The sequence below is a fragment of the Pseudorasbora parva genome, chromosome 2 (genome assembly GCF_024679245.1).
Source record: "Pseudorasbora parva isolate DD20220531a chromosome 2, ASM2467924v1, whole genome shotgun sequence".
Taxonomy (NCBI): Eukaryota; Metazoa; Chordata; class Actinopteri; order Cypriniformes; family Gobionidae; genus Pseudorasbora; species Pseudorasbora parva.
This window is the reverse complement of record NC_090173.1, coordinates 2,007,640-2,033,676: the sequence shown is the minus strand read 5'-3', so window position 1 is coordinate 2,033,676 and position 26,037 is coordinate 2,007,640. Positions and strand designations below refer to the sequence as shown.

General features: G+C 41.2%; 2 protein-coding genes across 2 annotated transcripts in view; one reads left to right on the top strand and one right to left on the bottom strand.

Annotated features, from left to right (window-relative positions):
- Window positions 1-12,842: 12,842 nt before the first annotated feature.
- LOC137090322 (zinc finger protein 271-like) lies at window positions 12,843-21,632 on the bottom strand. Its single transcript, XM_067454257.1, has 2 exons — window positions 21,524-21,632; window positions 12,843-14,248 (listed from the first exon to the last, which is right to left on the bottom strand). Exon 2 carries the CDS (start codon window positions 14,244-14,246, stop codon window positions 12,843-12,845), a length of 1,404 nt encoding a protein of 467 aa, XP_067310358.1. The 5' UTR covers window positions 14,247-14,248; window positions 21,524-21,632.
- Window positions 21,633-25,143: 3,511 nt separating this feature from the next.
- Window positions 25,144-26,037, top strand: part of LOC137089826 (zinc finger protein 585A-like) — a 56,807-nt gene continuing 55,913 nt past the window's right edge. The window contains exon 1 of the mRNA XM_067453403.1: window positions 25,144-25,384. The gene's annotated coding sequence lies outside the window, so the exon portion shown is untranslated. The remainder of the gene's footprint in view (window positions 25,385-26,037) is intronic.

The following is a 26,037-nucleotide window of genomic DNA, read 5'->3' as shown; positions in this document are numbered from 1 at the left end:
TAATAATAAGAATCTTACAAATTGTCGTGCAGTTATTAATGTGAATGAATGGTCCTCCACATGACATCATCATCATATCGTAAACCCCAATAGCCTATATGTGCTGTGGTACGAAAATAAATGCTAATTGTTTCAAAACATGTTCTGTAAAATAATGCATTGGTGTGGGGGAGGTGGAGCCTTGAATATATAGGGGCGTGTTATTCTAATGACGATCGTTTCAGCCGCCGCATTTATCAAGGGCAGGTATTGCGTACACCTGGATTGCAGAGGTGCGCACAGCTTCATAAATCAGGCGGAGAGAGGAGTGTAAGCATAATCTTACGCCAACATATATGCCCATTTCTACGCAAGATTGATAAATGAGGGCCATTGTGATTTTCATTTTATCGACCAGTTTCCGATATTGTTCAGAGTGGTGCAGCCACACATGCAACTGAGGAGAAGAAAGCGATATATGAAAGGGAAGAGAGATTAGTGGAGAGACATAACAAAGACTTGTCTCCAGCCCTTCAACAACAAATGATCGCATTCCATTGCAGCCTTTCAAAGACAAATCTCTGGGATGAACACAGTTCAAGATCTGGCCAGTTTTTTATTGTTGAGAACAACTCTATCACATCTAGCTTCAGTGACATGCACCGTTTTTATTCTTTTTCTTACCATGCCTGTTACTGGTGCTTCAGCGGAGGGCTCCTCGTTTTCAAACCTGAAACTGATAAAAAATGGTTTGCGGAGCAGCATGTCTCAAAACTACGGTAATGCATTGCTGTCACATACATATTATATTTCCCACTCAATTATGTCATAATAACTACATAGAAAGAAATGCATACACGTTTGGAACAACTGCTTGAGTAAATGAGGAGAGTATTTATTTTTTGGGTAAAATATACCTTTAACGAATCTGCTAATTCTGAGTCCTGGCCTAAAGACATTTACAGTGAGGAAAATAAGTATTTGAACACCCTGCTATTTTGCAAGTTCTCCCACTTAGAGATAATGGAGGGGTCAGAAATTGTCGTTGTAGGTGCATGTCCACTGTGAGAGACATAATCTAAAAAAAAATCCAGAAATTACAATATATGATTTTGTATATATGATTTTGTGGTTTTTAACTATTTATATGTATGATACAGCTGCAGCTATTTGAACACCTGTCTATTAGCTAGCATTCTGACGCTCAAAGACCTGTTAGTCTGCCTTTAAAATGTCCAACTCCACTCCATTTATTATCCTACATTAGATGCACCTGTTTGAGGTCGTTAGCTGCATAAAGACACCTGTCCACCCCATACAATCAGTAAGAATCCAACTACTAACATGGCCAAGACCAAAGAGCTGTCCAAAGACACGAAAGACACGATCATACACCTCCACAAGGCTGGAAAGGGCTCCGGGGAAATGGCCAAGCAGCTCTGTCAAAAAAGGTCCACTGCTGGAGCATCATTAGAAAATGGAAGAAGCTAAACATGACTGTCAATCTCCCTCGGACTGGGGCTCCATGCCAGATCTCACCTCTTGGGGTCTCAATGATCCTAAGAAAGGTGAGAAATCAGCCCAGAACTACACGGAGGAACTGGTCAATGACCTGAAAAGAGCTGGGACCACCGTTTCCAAGGTTACTGTAGGTAATACACTAAGACGTCATGGTTTGAAATCATGCATGGCACGGAAGATTCCCCTGCTTAAACCAGCACATGTCCAGGCCCATTTTAAGTTTGCCAAGACCATTTCGATGATCCAGAGGAGTCATGAGAAAGTCATGTGGTCAGATGAGACCAAAAAAGAACTTTTAGGTCATAAATCGACCAAAAGTGTTTGGAGGAAGAAGAATGATGAGCACTATCCCAAGAACACCACCCCTACTGTGAAGCATGGGGGTGGTAGCATCATGCTTTGGGGGTGTTTTTCTGCACATGGGACAGGGCGACTACACTGTATTAAGGAGAGGATGACCGGGGCCATGTATTGGGAGATTTTGGGGAACAGCCTCAGCGACAGGCCAAAAACCTGACTGATCTAGAGAAGATCTGTGTGGAGGAGTGGGCCAAAATCCAGAGATAGAGACCAAGTCACCCATGTGTAAGTCTCAAGTCTCAACCTTCAAGTCTCAAGTAAGTCCCAAGTATTTTTTTCCTAGGCAAGACAAGTCAAGTCACAGGGTATGTCAAGTCCTGTAGTAGGTCAAGTCAAGTCCAAGTCAAGTCACCTTATTTTTGTAATTTTACCTGCAGAATCTGATCTTAATAAAGTGAAAAGACAATATATAAGTAACTGTCAATAAATTACAATAATTTGGATTTGAAATGTAAATACTCATGTTCAGTAAAATACATTATAGAATCAAACTAAATTGTAACTTCATAAAATTATTTATTTTTCAATTCTGCCAATAGTTTGAAACGTTTAAATTTTCAACATTGAGTCCATAAAGCAAATAACAGCTTAACATCCAACATACTACTCTCTGAACACCTTCTTCTCTCTCCCTCTAAAACACTGTTTACATATAACATTAAAGGTGGGGTAAGTCTTATTTCAAAACCGCTTTAGAAAAAGGACACGGGCCGAGTGGACTAACAAACTTGTAGCCAATCAGCAGGTGAGGGGCGTGTCTACTATTGATGGTGAGAAGAGCTCTCGCTCTGTGCATGTCATTATTCAAAACACACGAGTCACACATGACGGACATTAGCCGAGAACTAGCCTAATATATGCTGCTTGACTATGCTCGTGTGTCATGTTCGCTTGTTTGTCCATTTGCGATCGTATTGTGTCTCACTTCAGCGATGATAAAGACCCGTTCATTTCCACACCGTATGGAGCATCTAAATCTCCTCACTGTGTGCTTCAAGATCAGCTCACACAATGTCTCCGACAAGTAAGATACTATACTCCTAAAATATGTTTGCTTACTCTTTTCATGATCTATATAACCCTTATCCAATCATAATTGTAATATGCCATTAGCTGGACTGTCGGCTCGTGCTATAGAGTTGTTCATGAGAACAGTTTTTGATTTTGAGATCGCTATAACTCTAATCTGGTCATATTTGTAATATGTTGTTAGCTGGACTGTGTGCTTGTGTACTATCAAGTTGTTCATGAGAACGGTTTGTGTTATTGTGATTGCTATAACTCTAATTTTTTCATAATTATAATATGTTCGTTAGTTGGACTGTCTTGCTCGTGTACTATCGAGTTGTTCACAAGAACGGTTTGTGTTTTTGTGATAGAAGGGATTACTTTTTCATTGAATATTCGACCTGGATTAGATACACAGAGATTCTGCCATAGCTGTTGATTCCTCTGGGTTACGTATGTGTGGGGCGGCGCTATCAAAGGGCGAGACCCTTTCGGGGATAGGGGCGTGTTTGTTTTGGTGATTTGAAATACCAACAACGGTTACCAGATAGCACTTACCCCACCTTTAACTGTCTTTATTATGTGTTAGAAAGCAAAGGACTAACAGCTTCCAACCAGCTAGCTTATGACGCACTAATAAGATTAGAAACTGATGTTAGAAAGGCTCTAGCAATGAAAGAGGTGTTAGTGGCAGTATACTTTGACATCGAAAAAGCATACGATATGATGTGGAGAGAAGGATTGCTGTTAAAGTGGCAAAAAATTGGAATTGAGGGAAGATTTTATAATTGGGTTTTAAGTTTCTTATTTGGCCAATCGATCCAAGTCAAGGTAGGCAATACATTTTCGCAGATGGTGAATGTAGAAAACGGTACCCCACAGGGAAGTGCCATAAATCCTGTATTATTTAACATAATTAACAAATGACGTGCATAAAGGAATTCATCCAGGAATTAAAACAGCTATATAGTACAAAAAATTCAAGAAGCAATTGAGGTTGTAGAGAAATGGTCAGTGGAGTGGGGATTTAGATTCTCTATCTCCAAAACGTGTTGCCAGTTTTTTACCAAAAAGAGGATTGCAGAAGAAATTAAACTTTATTTATATAAACAGACACTAGAAAGGGTATTACATTTTAAATATTTAGGTTTATGGTTTGACTCCAAATTAACATGGAAAATTCATGTCAAATATATTGAAGTGAAATGCAGCAAAGTCTTAGGGATGGGCATGTTTGTCAATTTTTAATTTCGATCATCGATAGGTCTCAAAAACGAGTAATCGTTTAACCGTGGGCGGGGCGTCTCCGTCATGGAGATATGAAACTATTTTAAGACTTACGAAAATTTATGCTGACAAAAACGAGATGTCTATGCAAATATGAACATATGACTATAAAAAATAACTGCTAGATTATGATGCATAAATGTCTTAAAGAAAAATAAACTAAATAACCGTCTCAAATAACCCAGTCAATGATATCGGGCATTGTGTTTGAGCTGAAACGCACCACTGTGCAGAGCTTTGCTAGAGAATGAATAAACTCAGTCAAACGAGTCAAACTCAGTCAAAAATATGAGATTAATCAGATATTTGCCTATTACAATTTACATCAATGCGACGCAAATGCAGACGTAAATTTGGCCGTGTGTCACAGGGTGTTTTGGTGTAGGTTTTATGTTTCAAGTTTTAGGTTTTCATGTTCACTGTCATGTTGTCATGCACTTCCTGGTTTTGTCATGTGGTCTTTTGTCATGTGATTCCATGCCCTCATGTGTTCCTGTGTCTTGTTCCATTGGTTTATGAGTTAATCATTGTTCACAGGTGTCCTTTGTTTTGTCTTTAGCCCTTGTGTATTTAAGGCCTCATGTTTGCCATAGTCTTGGTCAGTTGTTTTGCCAAGTCTTTGTTTTACGTTTATGTTTTGAGTTATTTGAAATGAAACTGCACTTGGGTTCATCAACCTCACCTTCAGTGGATCTCCTGTTACACTGTGCTACTGCAGGCTTGAAAACGAGACTCATTTTGAATGCGCTCTTCCCTTAACAACAACGCTAATACACGGGCAATGAAACCACAGATCATTTACAACACGAATCGTGTTCTTATTATAATTCCATGTAGCCTATATGACAGATTGGTGCTGCACATTTTATTTTTCATGATCAAAGTGAGTGAGAAATACTCATTGTGGATTTCCTTTAATAGCGCGTCCTGATCCATGGGAAATAATCCTTTTGGGACTATTTGCAAAAAATATTTTCATTAATTTGCGTCAAGTATATTATGAGTCCCGAGATTCTTCACATTAGAGCATAAAAACATAGAACTGCAATGTGAGATTGGCGCCGCACATCTTGCGCTGTATTTCATGATCATTCTCAGTGCTTCAGGCATCACTGCGCGCTTTAGTTTCACTTTATTTCGTGGTCTGGAAGGCGCGCTGTCTAATGCTCACCAATCAGACCTCAGTTACCGTCCAAAACGCCGCAATAACCAATCCGAGAAATATACAAATATATTTTTTAAAGACAGGGCGCTCAACGTTTTCATGATCAATCGTCGCTGTCACATTCAAGTAATCGAGTACTCGACCACTGTTGCCCATCCCTACTAAATCTAATGAGATGTTTAGTAGGCCAAGAATGGGGGACTGATAAACAGTCTATGATCAATATATACTATGCTCTCTTACGATCTGTATTAGATTATGGATGCATTCATGTTCTGAATAACAGTTTCTGAACCATTGTGCTGTAATCAAATTTCAAGAATCGATTCGATTCCAATTCTCAAGATCTTGAATCAATTATCATTATGTGATCCGATCTTTGAGATTTAGATTGTGTTTTTAAAGAAAGCATTTTTTCCAGCTGTTACCTGAATATTACAGGACAGGAATATTATAGTTATGCAACATATTGATACCATTATTATAGACATTCAACTGCAAATTAATGGAGTATTGATGGTTGTAAAGAACAATCCCCCTTCCAGAGTGCTCTAGTCAGCGAACGCGCGCTGTGGAGCAGTTGTTCCTTACTGTCAAGGAACAACTTCCTTGGCAGTAAGCGCATGCTGCAGTGAGAACGGCTGTGACGTAAGCCGCGTTCTCGACATATCCAGCAGCCTGAGTTCACTCGTCTACCTTACTCTAGTATTCTCTGTCCACTTCTTCAGCGCGGCGGCGGTATAGTGACGAGAGCTTCGGCTTGAGTTTGTTTACCTACTTTAGTATTCTCTGTCCGAGGCGCTTCTTCAGCACGGCGGTGGCGGTATAGTGACGAGAGCTTCGGCTTGAGTTTGTTTACCTACTCTAGTATTCTCGGCCCACGGCACTTCTTCAGCACGGCGGTGGCGGTACAGTGACGAGAGCTTCGGCTTGAGTTTGTTTACCTACTCTAGTATTCTCTGTCCGCGGCGCTTCTTCAGCACGGCAGCGGCGGTATAGTGACGAGAGCTTCGGCTTGAGTTTGTTTATCTACTCTAGTATTCTCTGTCCGCGGTGCTTCTTCAGCACGGTGGCGGCGGTATAGTGACGAGAGCTTCGGCTTGAGTTTGTTTACCTACTCTAGTATTCTTTGTCCGTGGCGGTTCTGGAGTTTTCAAAGCTGCCATGTTCGTTGTTTTAATGTCCTTCCAGCAGCTTAATGTCCTAACAGCCTTAGTTTATAGACAGATAGAAGTTGTCACACGACGCAATAAAATCATCAACTACAGGGCCATGCCCATCCTCATCATTCTTCAAAAGGCTCACTATAACAGTATCATCTGCAAATTTCACACAGTGCCTATTCTCATACTTGCTCTTTCAGACGTTCGTATATAGAATAAAAAGCAAAGGTGAAAGAAGAGAGCCCTGTGGAGAGCCTGTGGAGGGAAGGGCTTTTGAGGATGAAACACCATTTACCCTATCACACTGCGACCTGTTCGACAGAAAATCCAGCATCCAGCCAATTAAATTCAAATTCAAATTAAAAAGAGACTGAAGTTTCTCAGCCAACAAAAAGGGCTGAATAGTATTAAATGCTGAAGAGAAGTTGATAAAGAGAGCCTAGCATGAGTTTTTGAGATTCCAGATGTTGATAAAGGAAATTTAACACTGTAAGAATTGCATCCTCAACACCTCTGCTAGGCCTATAAGCAAACTGGAGAGGGTCTAACTGCGCCTCTACCTGCTTCAGTAACTCCTGTTTCAGAGTCCTGCACGGGTCCATTTTTGGACACCCGCCGGTACCCGCAAGGTTTAGCACCAGATCCGACCCGTGACCCGTGAAAATTTCAAAATTGAATCCGCACCCGCCCAGACCTGTTAATATTTGGCCCGTTACCCGACCCGTGCCCGCAATAAATCACACACGCTAAAATCATTCAAATTAAAATGCTTTATTTTTTAATCTTGCACCTCTCTCAACATCACAACAGTGTCATGAATTGGCTAATGAAAATGTAAAGGTCCCATTCTTTGAGATTCCATCTTTCAAACTTTAGTTAGTGTGTAATGTTGCTGTTAGAGCATAAATAATACCTGTAAAATGATAAAGCTGAAAGTTCAATGCCAAGCGAGATATTTTATTTAACAGAAGTTCCCTTCCAAAGCCGACAGCGGACGGCCGGTTTGGACTACAGCCCTGCACTTCCTGCTTTAATGACGCAACTAAAACCGTTTGTTGATGAACCCTCTGCCCACAAGAACACGCAAATTCAGGGGCGTGGTCCTTTTGCTCTCGCAGGTCGAGAATAGGAAGCGTTGTTTTTGTAGAGTGTGTTTGTCGCCATGCCATTGAAACGCTGTTATTTTCATCCCGGAGTCAAATCACCTTTGCTTGGCCTTCCCACGGACGCTGTACATAGAGATCAATGGCTACAGTTTATGGTTAACTCTGTTCCGGTTATCTCTCGTTCCATGAAATGCCTCCGAGCTCCCTCCGAGGACTCGGTGTGGCTCGCAGGTGACGCTCATGCACAATCACGCCCCGGTCTGGCTCGCTCTCTCTCTCTCGTTCACCTCGCCACAGAAATATTGCACATAGACCCATTTTTCATCCGCGCTACTACCCGCCCGCACAAAGTTAATTATCCACCCGCATCCCCGCCCGTGAATTTTATAAATGTCACAATCCACCCGTTTTAGCCGCTTTTATGCGGGTACCCGTGGATACCTGACCCGTTGCAGGACTCTGTCCTGTTTAATCAACTTCTCAAAAGTCTTCATCACCAATGAGGTGAGAGCTACAGGGCGAAAGTAATTTAAGACCTTAGGGTTCTTACACTTAGCTACAGGAATAATTGTAGAATGTTTCCAAATCTTTGGCACTGTTTGCGTCTGTAGTGATTGAGTAAAAATTACTTTAAAGATCTCACTTAACTGACCAGCACAATACTTAAGGACTTGACCACTGATGTTATCAGGGCCAGGACTTTTCCTAACATTAGTTTGTTTAAATGATGATTTGACCTTAAAAACATCAATATCAAAATCAAGAATACAGTCACTCACCAAATTATTTCACGTTTTTTCAGTAAAATCACTGTTAGAAAATCTCATGTAAAAACTGTTTAATTAATTTGCTAGCTGCTCATCAGACTCAAAACCATTTAATGACACAGTACTAGTGCCTTTGTGTAGGCCTGTCATTAGCTTCATTCCATTTCACACAGATCTGAGATCAGACTCACTAAATTTAGACTCAATTTTTATTTTATACTGGAGTTTAGCCTTTACTATTTCAGCTCGCACAACCTTTCTAATTGCAACATATGCACTTTTGTCACCACTATTAAAAACAGTCCTCTTTTCTCTTATCAGATGTTTCAGTTCTTTAGATATCTCTAAACACAGCACTGCATCAATTGTGCCCCTTCCTCTCCTAAACCCTTTGAAATTCTGTTATCAAACCATTTTTTTTTTCAGATGGTTTATTAGCATCTTTTCCAGGCTTTCTTCTTGGGATAAATATTGCTTCTATCCAGCTTTCAGGGATTCTCCCTTCTTCCCACTTTATTAAATAGTATTCGCAATTTTTCCTTAATTTCTATACTTAAATGTATTAACATGACATAGCTTATGTCATCTCTTCCTGGTGCAGTTTATCTAGTTTTAGCTAATCCTCTTACTACGTCTCTCATATTAAAAGGGTCATTTAGATCATCCTCAAAGACTTCCTTCTTTTTTAAAGCTTCTATATTCTTAGTCTTGGTGCTCTCTCTACCTTTTCTCCCTTCCACTGACAAATTGTTTGAGCTGTTTATACTAACAAATGCATCTACCAAGATCTCTGCTTTTTCTTGGTTAGTAACGGCATCTTTATCTCCATCTCTTAACCCAGGATAATTCCACTCCCTTACCACCCCCACTCATCTTTTTAATCATTCCCCAAACTTCTCCTATCTGAGTAGTATTTCCAATTAAACTACAAAACTCCCTCCAGTACATCTGCTTTGCTTGCCTAATTGTTCTTCTTACAACTGACCAGAAGTGGAAAGTAACACATTACATTTACTTGCTTCATTGTAATTGAGTAGTTTTTCTGTGTACTTCTACTTTTTAAAAATCTGTAATTTTACTTTTACTTAAAGCTGCAGTCCGTAACTTTTTTGGGTTAAAAATTATCCCAAATACATTTTTGAGCAAGTACATAACCAGCCAGTGACAAAACTATCCAGTACTTGGTGGAGTGGGAAGGTTACGGTCCAGAGGAGAGGAGTTGGGTTTCTGCGAGGGACATACTGGATCACTCCCTTATTGATGATTACAATCGACTGGTAGGTCCTCCTGGGAGCACCAGGAGGCGCTCCTAGGGGGATTATTCCTGTTTATTTCTGATTATTGTTCGATCACCATCACCTCTGCCTTCTTATACGTGTCACTTACAGCGTTCATTGTCAGATCGTTGCAGGCTCCTGCGGTGCTTGGTGTCGTCCTCTGTTCTCCCGGGAGATCGCCTCTGTTCTGGATCCTGGATTCCTGATGCTTCATCTGCCCACTGCTTCCCTGCGTCACGAGCCTGCCTTGCCCTAATGCCCGTCTGTTCTCTGATTCCTTGGACTGCCTGATCGCTCTACCTTTTTCCTGCCTCTGTTCTGAGTTTCTCTGTGGTCTTCGGACGTATTGTTGAATATTGTGCAGTTCTGACGAATAAATTAGTTTATCGAATTTGGATCTCTTGGTTTCCTCCTAGTACGTGACTCTATATATCTACTAAACTAACTTTACTTTTACTTGCACTGACAATATTTTCTTTATATTGTCCTCTTTCAAGACAGCTCTTTTCTTCTTCCTGTGTAAATTTGTTTAATTTCTTAATATGTTTCAATCATGTAATATTCTGCAGAAGAGAGAAATTAATCTTGCTGCTTCTCTTGCACCAGTAACAGGCATGGTAAGAAAGATAATAAAAAGGGTGCATGTCACTGAAGCTAGATGTGAAAGAGTTGTTCTCAACAATAAAAAAACTGGCCAGATCTTGAACTGTGTTCATCCCAGAGATTTGTCTTTGAAAGGCTGCAATGGAATGCGATCATTTGTTGTTGAAGGGCTGGAGACAAGTCTTTGTTATCTCTCTCCACTAATCTCTGTTCCCTTTCATATATCGCTTTCTTCTCCTCAGTTGCATGTGTGGCTGCACCACTCTGAACAAAATCGGCAACTGGTCGATAAAATGAAAAATCACAATGTGTTTTCTTTTCTTTTTTATTTGCAGCAGCGATGCAGCTTCATATTTAAAAATGACAGAATAATTCTAGTGCAGTCACGGGATGCAAAAAATATTAAACGCACACAAGAAATGACGGAGAATTTGACCCCTCTGACCTTGAGGACAACTAGAAACATACAGCTCTGGAAAAAAATTAAGAGACCACTTAACATTGATTTTTCAATGTTAAGTTGTCTATTAATTTTTTTCAGAGCTGTATACAGTGCCTTGCGAAAATATCCGGCCCCCTTGAACTTTGCAACCTTTTGCCACATTTCAGGCTTCAAACATAATGATATGAAACAAGTTTTTTGTGAAGAATCAACAAGTGGGACACAATCATGAAGTGGAATAAAATGATTTTGCTTTATTTTTTGGATCATTGTCTTGTTGGAGAACAAATCTCCGTCCCAGTCTCAGGTCTTTTGCAGACTCCATCAGGTTTTCTTCCAGAATGGTTCTGTATTTGGCTCCATCCATCTTCCCATCAATTTGAACCATCTTCCCTGTCCCTGCTGAAAAAAAGCAGGCCCACACCATGATGCTGCCACCACCATGTCTGACAGTGGGGATGGTGTGTTCAGGGTGATGAGCTGTGTTGCTTTTACGCCAAACATAACGTTTTGCATTGTTGCCAAAAAGTTCAATTTTGGTTTCATCTGACCAGAGCACCCTCTTCCACATGTTTGGTGCGTCTCCCAGGGGGCTTGTGGCAAACTTTAAACAACACTTTTTTTTCTTCTTGCCACTCTTCCAGAGAGGCCAGATTTGTGGAGTATCTGACTGATTGTTGTCCTATGGACAGAGTCTCCCACCTCAGCTGTAGATCTCTGCAGTTCCTCCAGAGGGATCATGGGCCTCTTGGCTGATCTCTGATCAGTCTTCTCCTTGTATGAGCTGAAGGTTTAGAGGGACGGCCAGGTCTTGGTAGATTTGCAGTGTCTGATACTCCTTCCATTTCAATATTATCGCTTGCACAGTGCTCCTTTGGATGTTTAAAGCTTGGGAAATCTTTTTGTATCCAAATCCGGCTTTAAACTTCTCCACAACAGTATCTCGGACCTGCCTGGTGTGTTCCTTGTTCTTCATGATGCTCTCTGCGCTTTAAACGGACCTCTGAGGCTATCACAGTGCAGGTGCATTTATACGGAGACTTGATTACACACAGGTGGATTCTCTTTACCATCATTAGTCATTTAGGTCAACATTGGATAATTCAGAGATCCTCACTGAACTTCTGGAGAGAGTTTACTGCACTGAAAGTAAAGGGGCTGAATCATTTTGCACGCCCAATTTTTCAGTTTTTGATTTGTTAAAAAAGTTTGAAATATCCAATAAATTTCGTTCCACTTCATGATTGTGTCCCACTTGTTGTTGATTCTTCACAAAAAATTGCAGTTTCATATCATTATGTTTGAAGCCTGAAATGTGGCAAAAGGTCGCAAAGTTCAAGGGGGACGGATATTTTCGCAAGGCACTGTATATATGGGTGACATGTTGAGGGACTCAAAATACCCAAATACCAACATCAGAATGTGCCTGAAAAAGTTGATTAAACACTTCAAAGCAAACATATGTTTGTATACTCTAAAAGTATACTTGAATGATTATATGTTGAAGAGACAAGGGTTTCTGACCCAACCCTTCAGTATATTATTTGTGAACTAATTTCCTTTTTAATAGTTAATCTATTTTCAGCAATCATCGTCAAGCTTGTACATGTAGGCTACACTGTACACAGATACGATGATGTACCTTTAATTTCCCCAAGCTGTGCTCACTAACAACCCCACAAGTGGCTTTCAGGTCATTTAAAGTTTGATTTTGATGTGACAAAGCAGTCTAGAAGTCGCAGAGTTGTATACTTCAATTAGTCTTCCCATTATCGCCATCATTTTCTTCAGGCCGGTCTGTGAATCCGCACGAAAACAAGAGGCGAGATTAAGTGGACGAAACATCATATTCAATCATATCCCATCATATCCAATCATAACCAATCATATCCAATCATATCAATATATCACATGGATTCACGCACTGGGGAATCTGCTTTAAGTCAATGGCGAGAGAGGAGGCGCACCTCCTTCTGTAACTTCACCTGCGGGTGTTGCTGTTGGACAGTATTACTTCATAAAAAACAGGTACTTTTACTCTTTTATTCGTAGATTTTGTTAATATTTGCTTTGTTTTATTACTGTAATATTGATTATTTTGTAATCTAGATTTTTTTTTTTTTTTGCTTTGAGGACCCTTGCTTCCTTTGGAGGAAACGCTGGATCACATATGCGGCTTCTCTCTGCTGTGGATCATCTCGTGTGTTTTTAGATTATCTGACTGATTGAATCTCTCGTCACAGTGTGAACACTTGTAAGGTTTCTCTCTGCTGTGGATCCTCTCGTGTGTTTTTAGTCTTCCTGACAGACTGAATCTCTTGTCACAGTGTGAACACTTGTAAGGTTTCTCTCCAGTGTGGATCCTCTCGTGCAATTTTAAACTGGCTGCTGTAGTAAAAGTCTTCTCACACTCAAAGCACATGTACTCTCTCACACCAGTGTGTATTTTCTGATGTGTGTGTAAATATTGCAGCACTGAGAAACTTTTTCCACACAAAGAGCATGAATGTGGCTTCTCCTTCGTATGAACTGTCAGATGTGTCTTAAGCTTTGATGGACAATTAAAAAAAGAATCACACTGATCACACTTGAATGGCTTCTCTCCAGTGTGGATCCTCATGTGTACTTTAAGGCTTGTTGATCGTGTGAAACTCTTCCCACACTGATCACACTTGAATGGCTTCTCTCCGGTGTGGATCCTCATGTGCTCCTTAAGGTTTGATGATTCTGTGAAACTCTTCCCACACTGATCACATGAGAACGGCCTCTCTCCGGTGTGGATTCTCATGTGTTTCTTAAGGTTTGATGATTGTGTGAAACTCTTCCCACACTGATCACATGAGTACGGCTTCTCTCCAGTGTGGATTCTCATGTGTTTTTCAAGGTCTGATGATCGTAAGAAACTATTCCAACAATGATAACATGAGAAAGGCTTCCCTCCAGTCTGGATCCTCATGTGAAACTCAAAACTTTTTTTTTTTGAGAATCTCTTTTCATACTGATCACATGAGAACGGTTTCTCTCCAGTGTGGATTTTCATGTGTGCTTTAAGGTTTGATGATTGTGTGAAACTCTTCCAACATTGACTGCATGCATGCGGCTTGTTGCCAGTGTGGATTATCATGTGCCGCTCAAGATTTTGTTTGCTTGAGAAACTCTTCCCACACTGATCACACTTGAATGGCCTCTCTCCAGTGTGGATCCTCACGTGTTCTTTAAGGTTTGATGATTGTGTGAAACTCTTCCCACAGTGATCACACTTGAATGGCTTCTCTCCAGTGTGGATCCTCATGTGTTCTTTAAGGTTTGATGATTGTGTGAAACTCTTCCCACACTGATCACATGAGTACGGTTTCTCTCCAGTGTGGATCCTCATGTGCTGCTCAAGACCATGTTTACTTGTGAAACTCTTTCCACACTGAGTGCAGGTTGTAGATTTCTCGGCTCTTGTTTTCTTTATAAATGTCTTTTTAGTCTTTGAGCGACTCAACGTTTTTTCTTCAGGTTTGACATGATCTTTCTCCTCCAATTCACTCAGTTCTTCACGCTCCTCGCTCTCTTCCATCATGTCTGAAATGAGAGAAATAATTAATTTAACTTTTACTATCAAAATTCTAATTTTTGTGAAAGGACATACAGTGAAAGACAAGATTATTAGCCCCCTATGAAATGTTTCATTATTTATTAATTCCCAAGTGCTGTTTTATAGAGCAAAGATTTCTTTCAACACAGCATTTCTAAACATAATAGTTTATTTAGTAAACTTGGAGTTTTTAAAAAATACAAATAGAAACCAAATTATAACTAGTCTACAGGTATAATTATTAGCCCTCTGATGCTAATAGTGTCACAGTTTATAGATTCACCGTCTCTCTTCTTTGTGTCTTGTGAGGTTGTGTTGGAGGCATGGTCACTGATTTTGGGTCTCATCACCTTCACCTGCTGCACTCATCAGCCACACTATTTAACCTGGTCTCTCACTGGCACCCATTGTCAGATCGTTTCAGGCGCTCCTGGTTTGGCTTGCCTCGGCTTCTGTTCCCCTGGGGGATTTCTCTGTTCCGGGTCCAGGATTTCGGCCTCTGGTTGTCCGCTGCTTCCTTGCTTCTCCGGCTCGCCTGCCTGGCCGTCTGCTCCTGACTTTCGTGTGGTTCGCCTGCCTGTGCCCTGGAGCTTGTCTCTTTTGCTACTTTTCTGCCTGTTATTGAGTGTTTTTATTGTTGACGCTCACCGTCCTGTTTAACAATAAACTTGTCATCTTTTCACTACTGGATCCTCCTGTTTCTCATTACAGCCGTGACAGAACGATCTGACCATTATGGATCCAGCGAAGATGAACGAATTTCAGGAGTATCTCAACGTGAACAGTCTGCGGATAGCTCGCTAGGATCAACAGGCAACTGTTACCACCCAGGCGTTACAGGCGATGGCGGAGCAGGTGTCCAAGCTCTTCACCCAACTTCAACAGCTACGGATTCCCACTGCGCCCCCACCATTGCCGCCGCTTCCCCAGCCACCAGTGAACATCAACCCGCACGATCCCCGGATTCCGACACCCGAACGCTACGCTGGTGAGCCTGATCTTTGTAGATCTTTCCTAACCAGATGTTCGTTGTTCTTCTCACTGCAACCCACCACTTTCGCTACAGAGACATCCAAAGTGGCGTTGGTAATCAACTTGCTCACGGGCCGTGCGGCACGCTGGGGAATGGCGGTTTAGGAGAATGGCCATCCGTGTTGTTCCTCATTCCTCGCACTCACGGAGGAGATGAGACGGGTCTTCGACCGATCTGCCGTTGGACGCGAGGCGGCCCGCAGGCTCGCCGATCTGCAACAAGGCAGTAGACCCTTTTCTGATTACATCATCAACTTTTGCACCCTGGCCGCTGAGTGTGGTTGGAACGAGGAAGCACAGTGGGACTGTTTCCTGCATGGGCTGGCTGACCGTGTACAGTGCGAAGTGTATACCCTGGATTTACCTAAAAAACTCAATGGACTCATAACTTTGGCACTTTGAGTTGATTCACGCCTTGAATCACACTCACATGTGAGGAGGACATCGGATTTTTGTGAGTTCAGTGGCGCCAACACGGTCAGCCCCGCCAGCGATCCCGAGCCCATGCAGGTGGGTAGAGCTCGTTTTTCCCGGGAGGAGAGAGCTTGTCGCAGAGCGGGGGGTCTCTGTCTCTACTGTGGCGCGGCAGGGCATTTCCTCAACCAGTGTCCGGAGAGATCGAGCCCGGCAGTAGTGAGGAGGTTACTGTCGGGTGGAGCTGCGTTGGGGAAAGCCTCGTCCGCGACTCTCCTTCCGGAAAGATTGCAGTGGGCAGCCAGTTTTAACATCTGCCAGGCCCTTGTAGATTCCGGAGCAGAGGGTAACTTCATCAATCAGACACTTGCACAGCAACTCAGGATTCCCGTCACCCCCCTTTCCAGTACTATTGCTGTTCACTTCTCCTCACTGACACTCCACATGCACCCGTAGTCCTCGGTCATCCCTGGTTACAGAAACACAATCCCAGGGTTCACTGGGGACATAATACTGTCACATCCTGGAGTAATCAGTGCTATGCCTCTTTTCTTGTGTCTGCTTGTTCATGTATGTCTAGTTCTGTGTTGCAGGAGGAGACGGTGGACTTGTCTAACGTGCCCAAGGAGTACCTCAACCTGAAGGAGGTGTTCAGTAAGTGTCGGGCTGCTTCTCTTCCTCCTCATTGTCCCTATGACTGTGCTATAGATCTACTTCCAGGCAAGTGTCCGCCTAAGGGCAAGTTATATTCACTTTCTACTCCTGAAAGGGAGGCCATGGAGAAATACATTTCTGGTTTCTCTAGCTTCCAAGTTCATTTGCCCTTCCTCTTCTCCAGTCGGGGTTCTTTTTCGTTGGTAAGAATGATGGTTCTCTGCAACCTTGTATTGACTACCGGGGGCTGAATAACATCACGGTAAAGAATACTTATCCTTTGCCATTGATGTCTTCAGCCTTCGAGAGGTTACAGGGAGCATCCATATTCACGAGATTGGATTTACGCAATGCTTATTTGGTGCGCATCAGGAAGGGTGATGAATGGAAGACTGCATTTAGGACCCCTAGGGGGCACTTTGAATATTAGGTCATGCCCTTCAGGCTGTCCAACTCTCCAGGCACTAGTCAACGACGTGCTGGGAGACATGGTAGATCAGTTCCTTTATGTCTACCTGGATGATATACTGATTTTTTCTTCTTCTCTCCAAGAACATGTCCAGCACGTCAGACTAGTGTTACAGAGGTTGTTAGAGAATGGGTTTTTTGTCAAGGCGGAGAAATGCACAGTCTGTACCATTTTTAGGTAACATCGTCTCGTCTGAGGGAATGCGCATGGATCCCGATAAGGTTAAGGCTGTGATAGATTGGCCAAGTCCAGACTTTTGTAAGGCCCTACAGAGGTTTCTGGGGTTCGCCAATTTTTATCTGCATTTTATTCGCAACTTCAGCCAGATAGCCACGCCTCTGACCGCCTTGACCTCTCCCCGAATGGCGTTCAGGTGGTCGGTTGCAGCCGAGACTGCATTTACCAACCTGAAGAGCCGCTTTGTTTCGGCTCCCATTTTAGTGACCCCTGATCCCAGTTTGGATCATGCCAGTTTGTGGTAGAGGTCGATGCGTCAGAGGTGGGGGTAGGAGCGGTTCCATCCCAGCGCTCTTCCTCGGACGATAAGATGCACCCTTGCGCGTTTTTTTTCTCATCGCTTGTCGTCAGCCGAACGCAATTATGACATTGGTAATAGAGAGCTGTTGGCAGTCAAGCTGGCATTGGAGGAGTGGCGTCATTGGCTAGAAGGGTCGGGGGTTCCTTTTATCGTTTGGACCGACCATAAGAATCTGGAATACATCAGATCTGCTAAGAGACTCAACTCCAGGCAGGTCCCTTTTTTTCTGACGTTTTGACTTTTCTCTTTCGTACCGCCCGGGTTCTAAGAACATCAAACCTGATGCTTTGTCACGCGTTTTTGACCGCTCCGAACACCCGTCTACTCCCGAGTGTATTTACCTGGGAGACTTAAGAGTCTCCACACTTGTATGGGAGGTCGAATCGAAGGTCAAGACGGCAGGACTTAGAAGGGGTAACGCCTCTGCCCGGTGGACCACCGAACCAATTATTCGTTCCGGAGGGAGTTCGGTCCGACGTGGCTCGATGGGGACACTGCTACAATGTCGCTTATCATCCGTGGGTTAATATAATTAAATTTCTGGTTAAGCAACGATTCTGGTGGCCCGGTATGGCTCGTGACATCCGAGATTTTGTTTTGGCCTGTTCAGTCTGTGCCATGGGGAAAACATCTAACCGCCCTCCAGATGGGCTCCAGTTGAATGGGCTTCAACTGCTGTCCGTCCCTTCGAGACCTTGGTCCCATATCGCTCTAGATTTTATTACCGCCTTCCCAGGGCAAGACGGTTGTTTTAACTGTCATGGACTGATTCTCGAAGATGGTACCTTTAATTCCCTTGCCCAAATTACCTGCCTGGAATGTAGTTTAGGGTACCAGCCACCTATCTTTCCCAGTCTGGAATCCGTGGTTGTGGTCCCCTCCGCGCACGCCTTCGTCCAGAGGTGTCGTGACACTTGGTGTAGAGCCCGTGAGACTCTGCTCCAGGTGGGTAGACGCACCAAAGCCCAAGACGATCGCCACCGGTCTAAGCCTCCCGTTTACGTTGTGGGTCAAAAAGTGTGGCTTTCTTCTAAGAATATTCCTCTCTGCTCCGTGAGTAATAAGCTAGCCCCTAAATTCATTGGCCCGTTTATTGTCACCAAAATTCTTAGCCCAGTGACAGTCCGCCTCAAACTACCTCCCGCGTATGGGAGAATTCACCCCGTGTTTCATGTTTCCAAATTAAAACCTGTTTTTCATGCTCCCATTAATCCGCCTACCCCAATTCCCCACCCCCGCCGCGACTCGTAGATGGGGAACCAACTTATACGGTCAATCGTATTCTGGACGCCAGACGGAGGGGATGCGGATTTGCGAGAACTATAAACAATCACAAATCTATAAACAACCACAGATCTATAAACAATCACTGATCTATAAACAACCACAGCTCTATAAACAATCACAGGTCTATAAACAACCACTGATCTATAAACAATCAAAGATCTATAAACAATCACTGATCTATAAACAATCACTGATCTATAAACAACCACTGATCTATAAACAATCACAAATCTATAAACAACCACAGATCTATAAACAATCACTGATCTATAAACAACCATAGCTCTATAAACAACCACTGATCTATAAACAACCACAGATCTATAAACAATCACACATCTATAAACAACCACTGATCTATAAACAACCACAGATCTATAAACAACCACTGATCTATAAACAATCACAAATCTATAAACAACCACAGATCTATAAACAATCACTGATCTATAAACAATCACAAATCTATAAACAACCACTGATCTATAAACAATCACAAATCTATAAACAACCACAGATCTATAAACAATCACTGATCTATAAACAACCACAGCTCTATAAACAACCACTGATCTATTAACAACCACAGATCTATAAACAATCACACATCTATAAACAACCACACAGATCTATAAACAACCACACAGATCTATAAACAACCACACAGATCTATAAACAACCACACAGATCTATAAACAATCACAGATCTATAAACAATCACACATCTATAAACAATCACACATCTATAAACAATCACACAGATCTATAAACAACCACAGATCTATAAACTATAAACAACCACAGATCTATAAACAATCACACATCTATAAACAATCACAGATCTATAAACAACCACAGAACTATAAACAATCACAGATCTATAAACAATCACAGCTCTATAAACAACCACAGGTCTATAAACAATCACAGATCTATAAACATCCACAGAACTATAAACAATCACAGATCTATAAACAACCACTGATCTATAAACAATCAGAGATCTATAAACAACCACAGATCTATAAACAATCACAGATCTATAAACAATAACACATCTATAAACAGCCACAGTTCTATAAGCAAGCACAGATCTATAAACAACCACAGATCTATAAAAAAAATCACACAACTATAAACAACCACAGATCTATAAACAATCACACTTCTATAAACAATCACAGATCTATAAACAATCACACATCTATAAACAACCACAGATCTATAAATAATCACATACCTATAAACAACAACAGATCTATAAACAATCACACATCTATAAACAACCACAGATCTATAAACAATCACATAAATATAAACAACCACAGATCTATAAACAATCACAGATCTATAAACAACCACAGATCTATAAACAATCACAGATCTATAAACAACCACAGATCTATAAACAATCACAGATCTATAAACAACCACAGATCTATAAACAATCACACTTCTATAAACAACCACAGATCTATAAACAACCACAGCTCTATAAACAACCATAGATCTATAAACAATCACAGATCTATAAACAATCACAGATCTATAAACAATCACACATCTATAAACAGCCACAGATCTATAAGCAAACACAGCTCTATAAACAACCACAGATCTATAAAAAAAATCACACAACTATAAACAACCACAGATCTATAAACAATCACACATCTATAAACAATCACAGATCTATAAACAATCACACATCTATAAACAACCACAGATCTATAAATAATCACATAACTATAAACAACAACAGATCTATAAACAATCACACATCTATAAACAACCACAGATCTATAAACAAGCACAGATCTATAAACAACCACAGATCTATAAACAACCACAGAAATATAAACAACCACAGATCTATAAACAACCACAGATCTATAAACAATCACAGATCTATAAACAACCACACAGATCTATAAACAACCACATATCTATAAACAACCACAGATCTATAAACAATCACAGATCTATAAACAACCACAGATCAATAAACAATCACACTTCTATAAACAATCACAGATCTATAAACAACCACAGATCTATAAACAATCACACATCTATAAACAAGCACAGATCTATAAACAAGCACAGATCTATAAACAGCCACATATCTATAAACAATCACAGATCTATAAACAACCACAGAAATATAAACAACCACAGAAATATAAACAACCACTGATCTATAAACAACCACGGGTCTATAAACAATCACGGATCTATAAACAACCACAGATCTATCAACAACCACAGCTCTATAAACAACCACACAGGTCTATAAACAACCACATATCTATAAACAATCACAGATCTATAAACAACCACAGATCTATAAACAACCACAGATCTATAAACAACCACAGATCTATAAACAACCACATATCTATAAACAATCACAGATCTATAAACAATCACAGATCTATAAACAACCACAGTCTATAAACAATCACTGATCTATAACCACAGACCTATAAAGCAGTACTTAAATATTAGTTATGAGCAGCATAATAAATAACATGTTAAATAAATATATATAACCCCGAATCTTTGAATACAAACTCAATCAATGTTTATGCTCTCGCACTGCAGGATTATCGCATGCGTCTCACTTCTCTGTCTAACATTCACTGAGACAGTTTCAAATCTACCCAGTATAATATAAGTGCACATCAAATACTTCACCGATAAAGAACACATGAAGATTATATGGCATCAAGACAATGTATTTAGGCGGCAAGATAACGTGCAAACCGAATTATTAATTATTAACGTTCAGACGTTCAGAATGCCGCGGGAGCGCTCCTTAATGTCTCTTAGCAATATAGTAATCACTAATGAAGAGAAGATACTTACACACAATCCACAAAGTCTGTCCCTTCTGACCACTTTAACTGTTAATAACTCTACACAAGCACATCTCTGCAGCCTCACTGTCTGAACTCTTGTTCTCCGGGAAGTTTTGGAGCAGTCCACATCACGAGCAGAGGAGGGGGAGTCTGGAAGAGTCCATTTGTGAGGGTGGCATTACTGATGTTTATCCACAAATAACCGCATTGTCTTTCAGTAGAGCAGTTAAATAGTCTTTTGTCATATATCCTGAGTGGAATAATGAAGTCAGAATAAAGTGAGATGATCTGCTGATGATCCTGAATGTCTTGTTGAATGAGTGTTGATGAGGCTCATCAATATTAACAGTCAACACAACACTCAACGCCATTCATTTATTTCTGACTCAATCTTTCCATTCGTCTGATAACCTTCTTCATCTGATCAATCCTCCACTGTGAGGATAACTCTTTGTTCACTGTTTTTAATCTTCTCTTCTCCTCTTCTATCCGGAGTTGTCTGTTGTGCTCTGCTCTCATTGTATGCCCGAGTAACAACAACATGTCATGGTGAAACATTGAACTTTATGAGCACATCACAGACCCGCCCTTCAGCGAAAACTGAAGATCTTCACAATCTAACATCACCAAGGCCTCTAGATTAGACTGACCAAATATGATGATGATCTGATTAAATCTTTAGGAGGAGTTCCTTAAAGAACAATGTCTGGCAAAATAGTAAAAGCTTCTACAATGGAGAAGTATCTCCATTATAACAGTTGGTGTTGGGCTGTTATATGTGTCTGCTGAATTTCATACTGTATCGGCAAAACAGAAGTTGCTATCTCTTATACTCTTCGTCAACATCAGCCCCCACCAGTACATTTCCATACACAGCAAAGTGTTCACCATCTCCTGATGTTTTCCCCTAACATTAGCACATGCATTGCACGCGGTTAAGACATTATCACACCTTCAGGGGTTCACACCTTCAGGCATTATCACACCCTCAGGGGTCACGAGCTGTTCACCATCAGTATTCTCATTGTAATGCGTGACCACGAGATACAGTCTGCGCAGCCATGAAAGGCTGATGGTTAGGGCCAAATCTCTGAGACCTTTGACCTGAGCCCTGACCCTAATGCCCCAGAACATCCTTAACTTCTTCATGACCATCAGAACGTGGCTGCACCAAGATTTACCATAACAATACGCATATGTGAAATTACGCTTAATTAAAAATGTGTAGGTGGCGCTATCAAGCCATTTTGCCACGCCTAATTCTGAAACTCATATCAGATGTAAATTTTCTCCACTTCTGATGCGTGTGCAAAGTTTTCAAACATGTTTAGATTCACTTTGGGGAAGAAGAAAAATGGACTGAGAAATTCCAATAGAGTCCTCACACCATTGGTGCTCGTGCCATAATAATAAACATATCAAGAAGAATACGCCACGGCGAACAAGTGTCTTCAGTGGTATTTTAAAAACATGCACAGAGTCAGCATCCCTAACATGTGAAGGCAAGCTATCAAAGTCTTGATGCTGCTACTGAGTTTTTGCTCTTGATGTTCTTCCTGACAGATACTCCATTAGCAGATCCGATAAAAATAAAAGGGATTTTTTTTCTTTAAAGGGATAGCTCACCCAAAAAATGTAAATGCTCTCCTCATTTACTCAAGCAGTTGATCCAACCCTGTATGAATCCTTGCGCACATTCGCCCCGGGGATTGGTTTTTCACAATAGATCTGAAAAACGCATACTTTCACGTTCAGATAGCCCCCCTCTTCAGGCTATTTTCTGGGCACTGTCATAAGCCCCTTTCACACTGCACATCGGGCCCGCAATATTCCCGGGACATTGCCGGGTCGCCTTCTGTGTGAAAGCAACCACGTCCCGGAATTGATTACCGAACTGAAACCGGGTCGGGGACCTAGTAACATTGCGGTATTCGACCCGGGACGAGCACTGTGTATGTGAACAAAAGCCGAAACTAATGCAGCAACGTGTATGTAGTTATCGTGCGACTCCTAGAGCTTGTTTTTTTAATAATACAACCCTGCAGTGCGCCCACCTGTGTCGGTCTCTCTAGAGGTTTTTTGACTTTCCTTCATTCAGTTAAGGATTTTGGGTCAGTCAGCACACACAGCGTTTTACATTGTGTTCCCATACGCAATATAAGGAACCTCTCGATAGGGAACGTATTTGGTTACTTTCGTAACCTCGGTTCTCTGAGAGAGGGAACGAGTATTGCGTTCCACGCCGTGTTCGTGCTTCTCAGGTGTCGCTTAAGTCGATTTTAAAACCTGACACCTATGGCGAATCAGGGTCTTATATATTTTTAGGTTCCTGCAGTTGCCACGGCCCGGCCAATCAGAGCGCACCTCGTGCCTGGCCATTGCTGTGCAGCTGCACTGCGCTTTACATGGATACCTTTATTAATAAAGTTTTGTTTCATATTCTCGAGAAAATGAGTTTTTCCCATATTCTATACTCGTTCCCCCTCTCAGGGAACTGAGGTTACGAAAGTAACCAATGACGTTTAGCTGCTTAGCCTGCATTTCTCTCACTTGACGTCAGTTTTATATGTTTTAAAGGTTAATCACATATTTTTTAGGGGGGCTGAGGCATAAGGCTGAAGCCCCCCTAAAAAGGGCCTAGCAATGCCACTGAGATGTTCTCAACCTTGGAGGAAACCAGTATTCTCTGGAGTGTGTGTGTGTGTGTGTGTGTGTGTGTGTGTGTGTGTGTGTGTGTGTGTGTGTGTCAGATCTGTGCAGCCCTAATGTTGGAGATGGACATTTCTGCAGAAAACGCCAGACTTGAAGACACTTTTCTGTGGGCTCTGAGTTTACTGTGCTGTAATTCTGGTTATGGGGCGATGACTTGTCTACCTAGTTTGGCGAAATGTGCTCCTATCTGAAAGTTGCTTACATTACATTTTTTCTGAGCCAATCAGAATGACGTGGATAGATCTTGAAAACAGTATAACTGTTGGACAATTGTATGTACGATAGGGCGAGGCAACGAGACGGTGAGAGAGGGAGCGCGGCCTACGAACTCCTGTGAAACTTGAAGCTGGCTTCTGCTGTTGAAACTACAAACTATTCTTAAGCCAATTTTTCTTTTAATTAATTACACTCCTGACTCTTGGTCTTCATTTTTCACTACTGCTCCTGGGTCATAAACTGTTAACCCCTAACAACATCTAGCAATGAGTTATCCTCACATTGGAGGATTGATCTGGAGAGGAGTTTTATGTTGGAAAGTCGAGTTTGAATTACTCGACACATAGGATAATCCAAACTGGCCTTGCACAGAAGTTTGCCTCTAAGTTTATACCTTAGATGTGAGTGTGGCTTTTCTTTTCTTGAAGAGTTTATTTGCTATGCTTGATTAGTATTACATAGAAAAAGCCTTGGTCTGTTGACAGCAATGAAATGAGCTTTAAGTGTGAATTTACAGATGTGAAGACATTATCATAATAAATGAGTTGAAAACGGGAACTATTGAGATGAAATAAAGAGTCTTTTCAGCAGCTCTATTAATATTGATGAGCCTCAGACTATCAACACTCATTCAACAAGACATTCAGGATCATCAGCAGATCATCTCACTTTATTCTGACTTCATTATTCCACTCAGGATATATGACAAAAGACTATTTAACTGCTCTACTGAAAGACAATGCGGTTATTTGTGGATAAACATCAGTAATGCCACCCTCACAAATGGACTCTTCCAGACTCCCCCTCCTCTGCTCGTGATGTGGACTGCTCCAAAACTTCCCGGAGAACAAGAGTTCAGACAGTGAGGATGCAGAGATGTGCTTGTGTAGAGTTATTAACAGTTAAAGTGGTCAGAAGGGACAGACTTTGTGGATTGTGTGTAAGTATCTTCTCTTCATTAGTGATTACTATATTGCTAAGAGACATTAAGGAGCGCTCCCGCGGCATTCCGTCTGAATGTTAATAATTAATAATTCGGTTTGCACATTATCTTGCCGACATTGTCTTGATGCCATATAATCTTCATGTGTTCTTTATCGGTGAAGTATTTGATGTGCACTTATATTATACTGTGTGGATTTGAAACTGTCTCAGTGAATGTTAGACAGAGAAGTGAGACGCATGCGATAATCCTGCAGTGCAAGAGCATAAACATTGATTGAGTTTGTATTCATAGATTCGGGGTTATATATATTTATTTAACATGTTATTTAATATGTGATTGTTTATAGATCTGTGATTGTTTATAGATCAGTGGTTGTTTATAGATCTGTGACTGTTTATAGATCTGTGATTGTTTTTAGATCTGTGATTGTTTATAGATCAGTGATTGTTTATAGATCTGTGGTTGTGTATAGATCTGTGATTGTTTATAGATCTGTGATTGTTTATAGATCTGTGATTGTTTATAGATCAGTGGTTGTTTATAGATATGTGGTTGTTTATAGATCTGTGTGGTTGTGTATAGATCTGTGATTGTTTATAGATCAGTGGTTGTTTATAGATCTGTGTGGTTGTGTATAGATCTGTGAT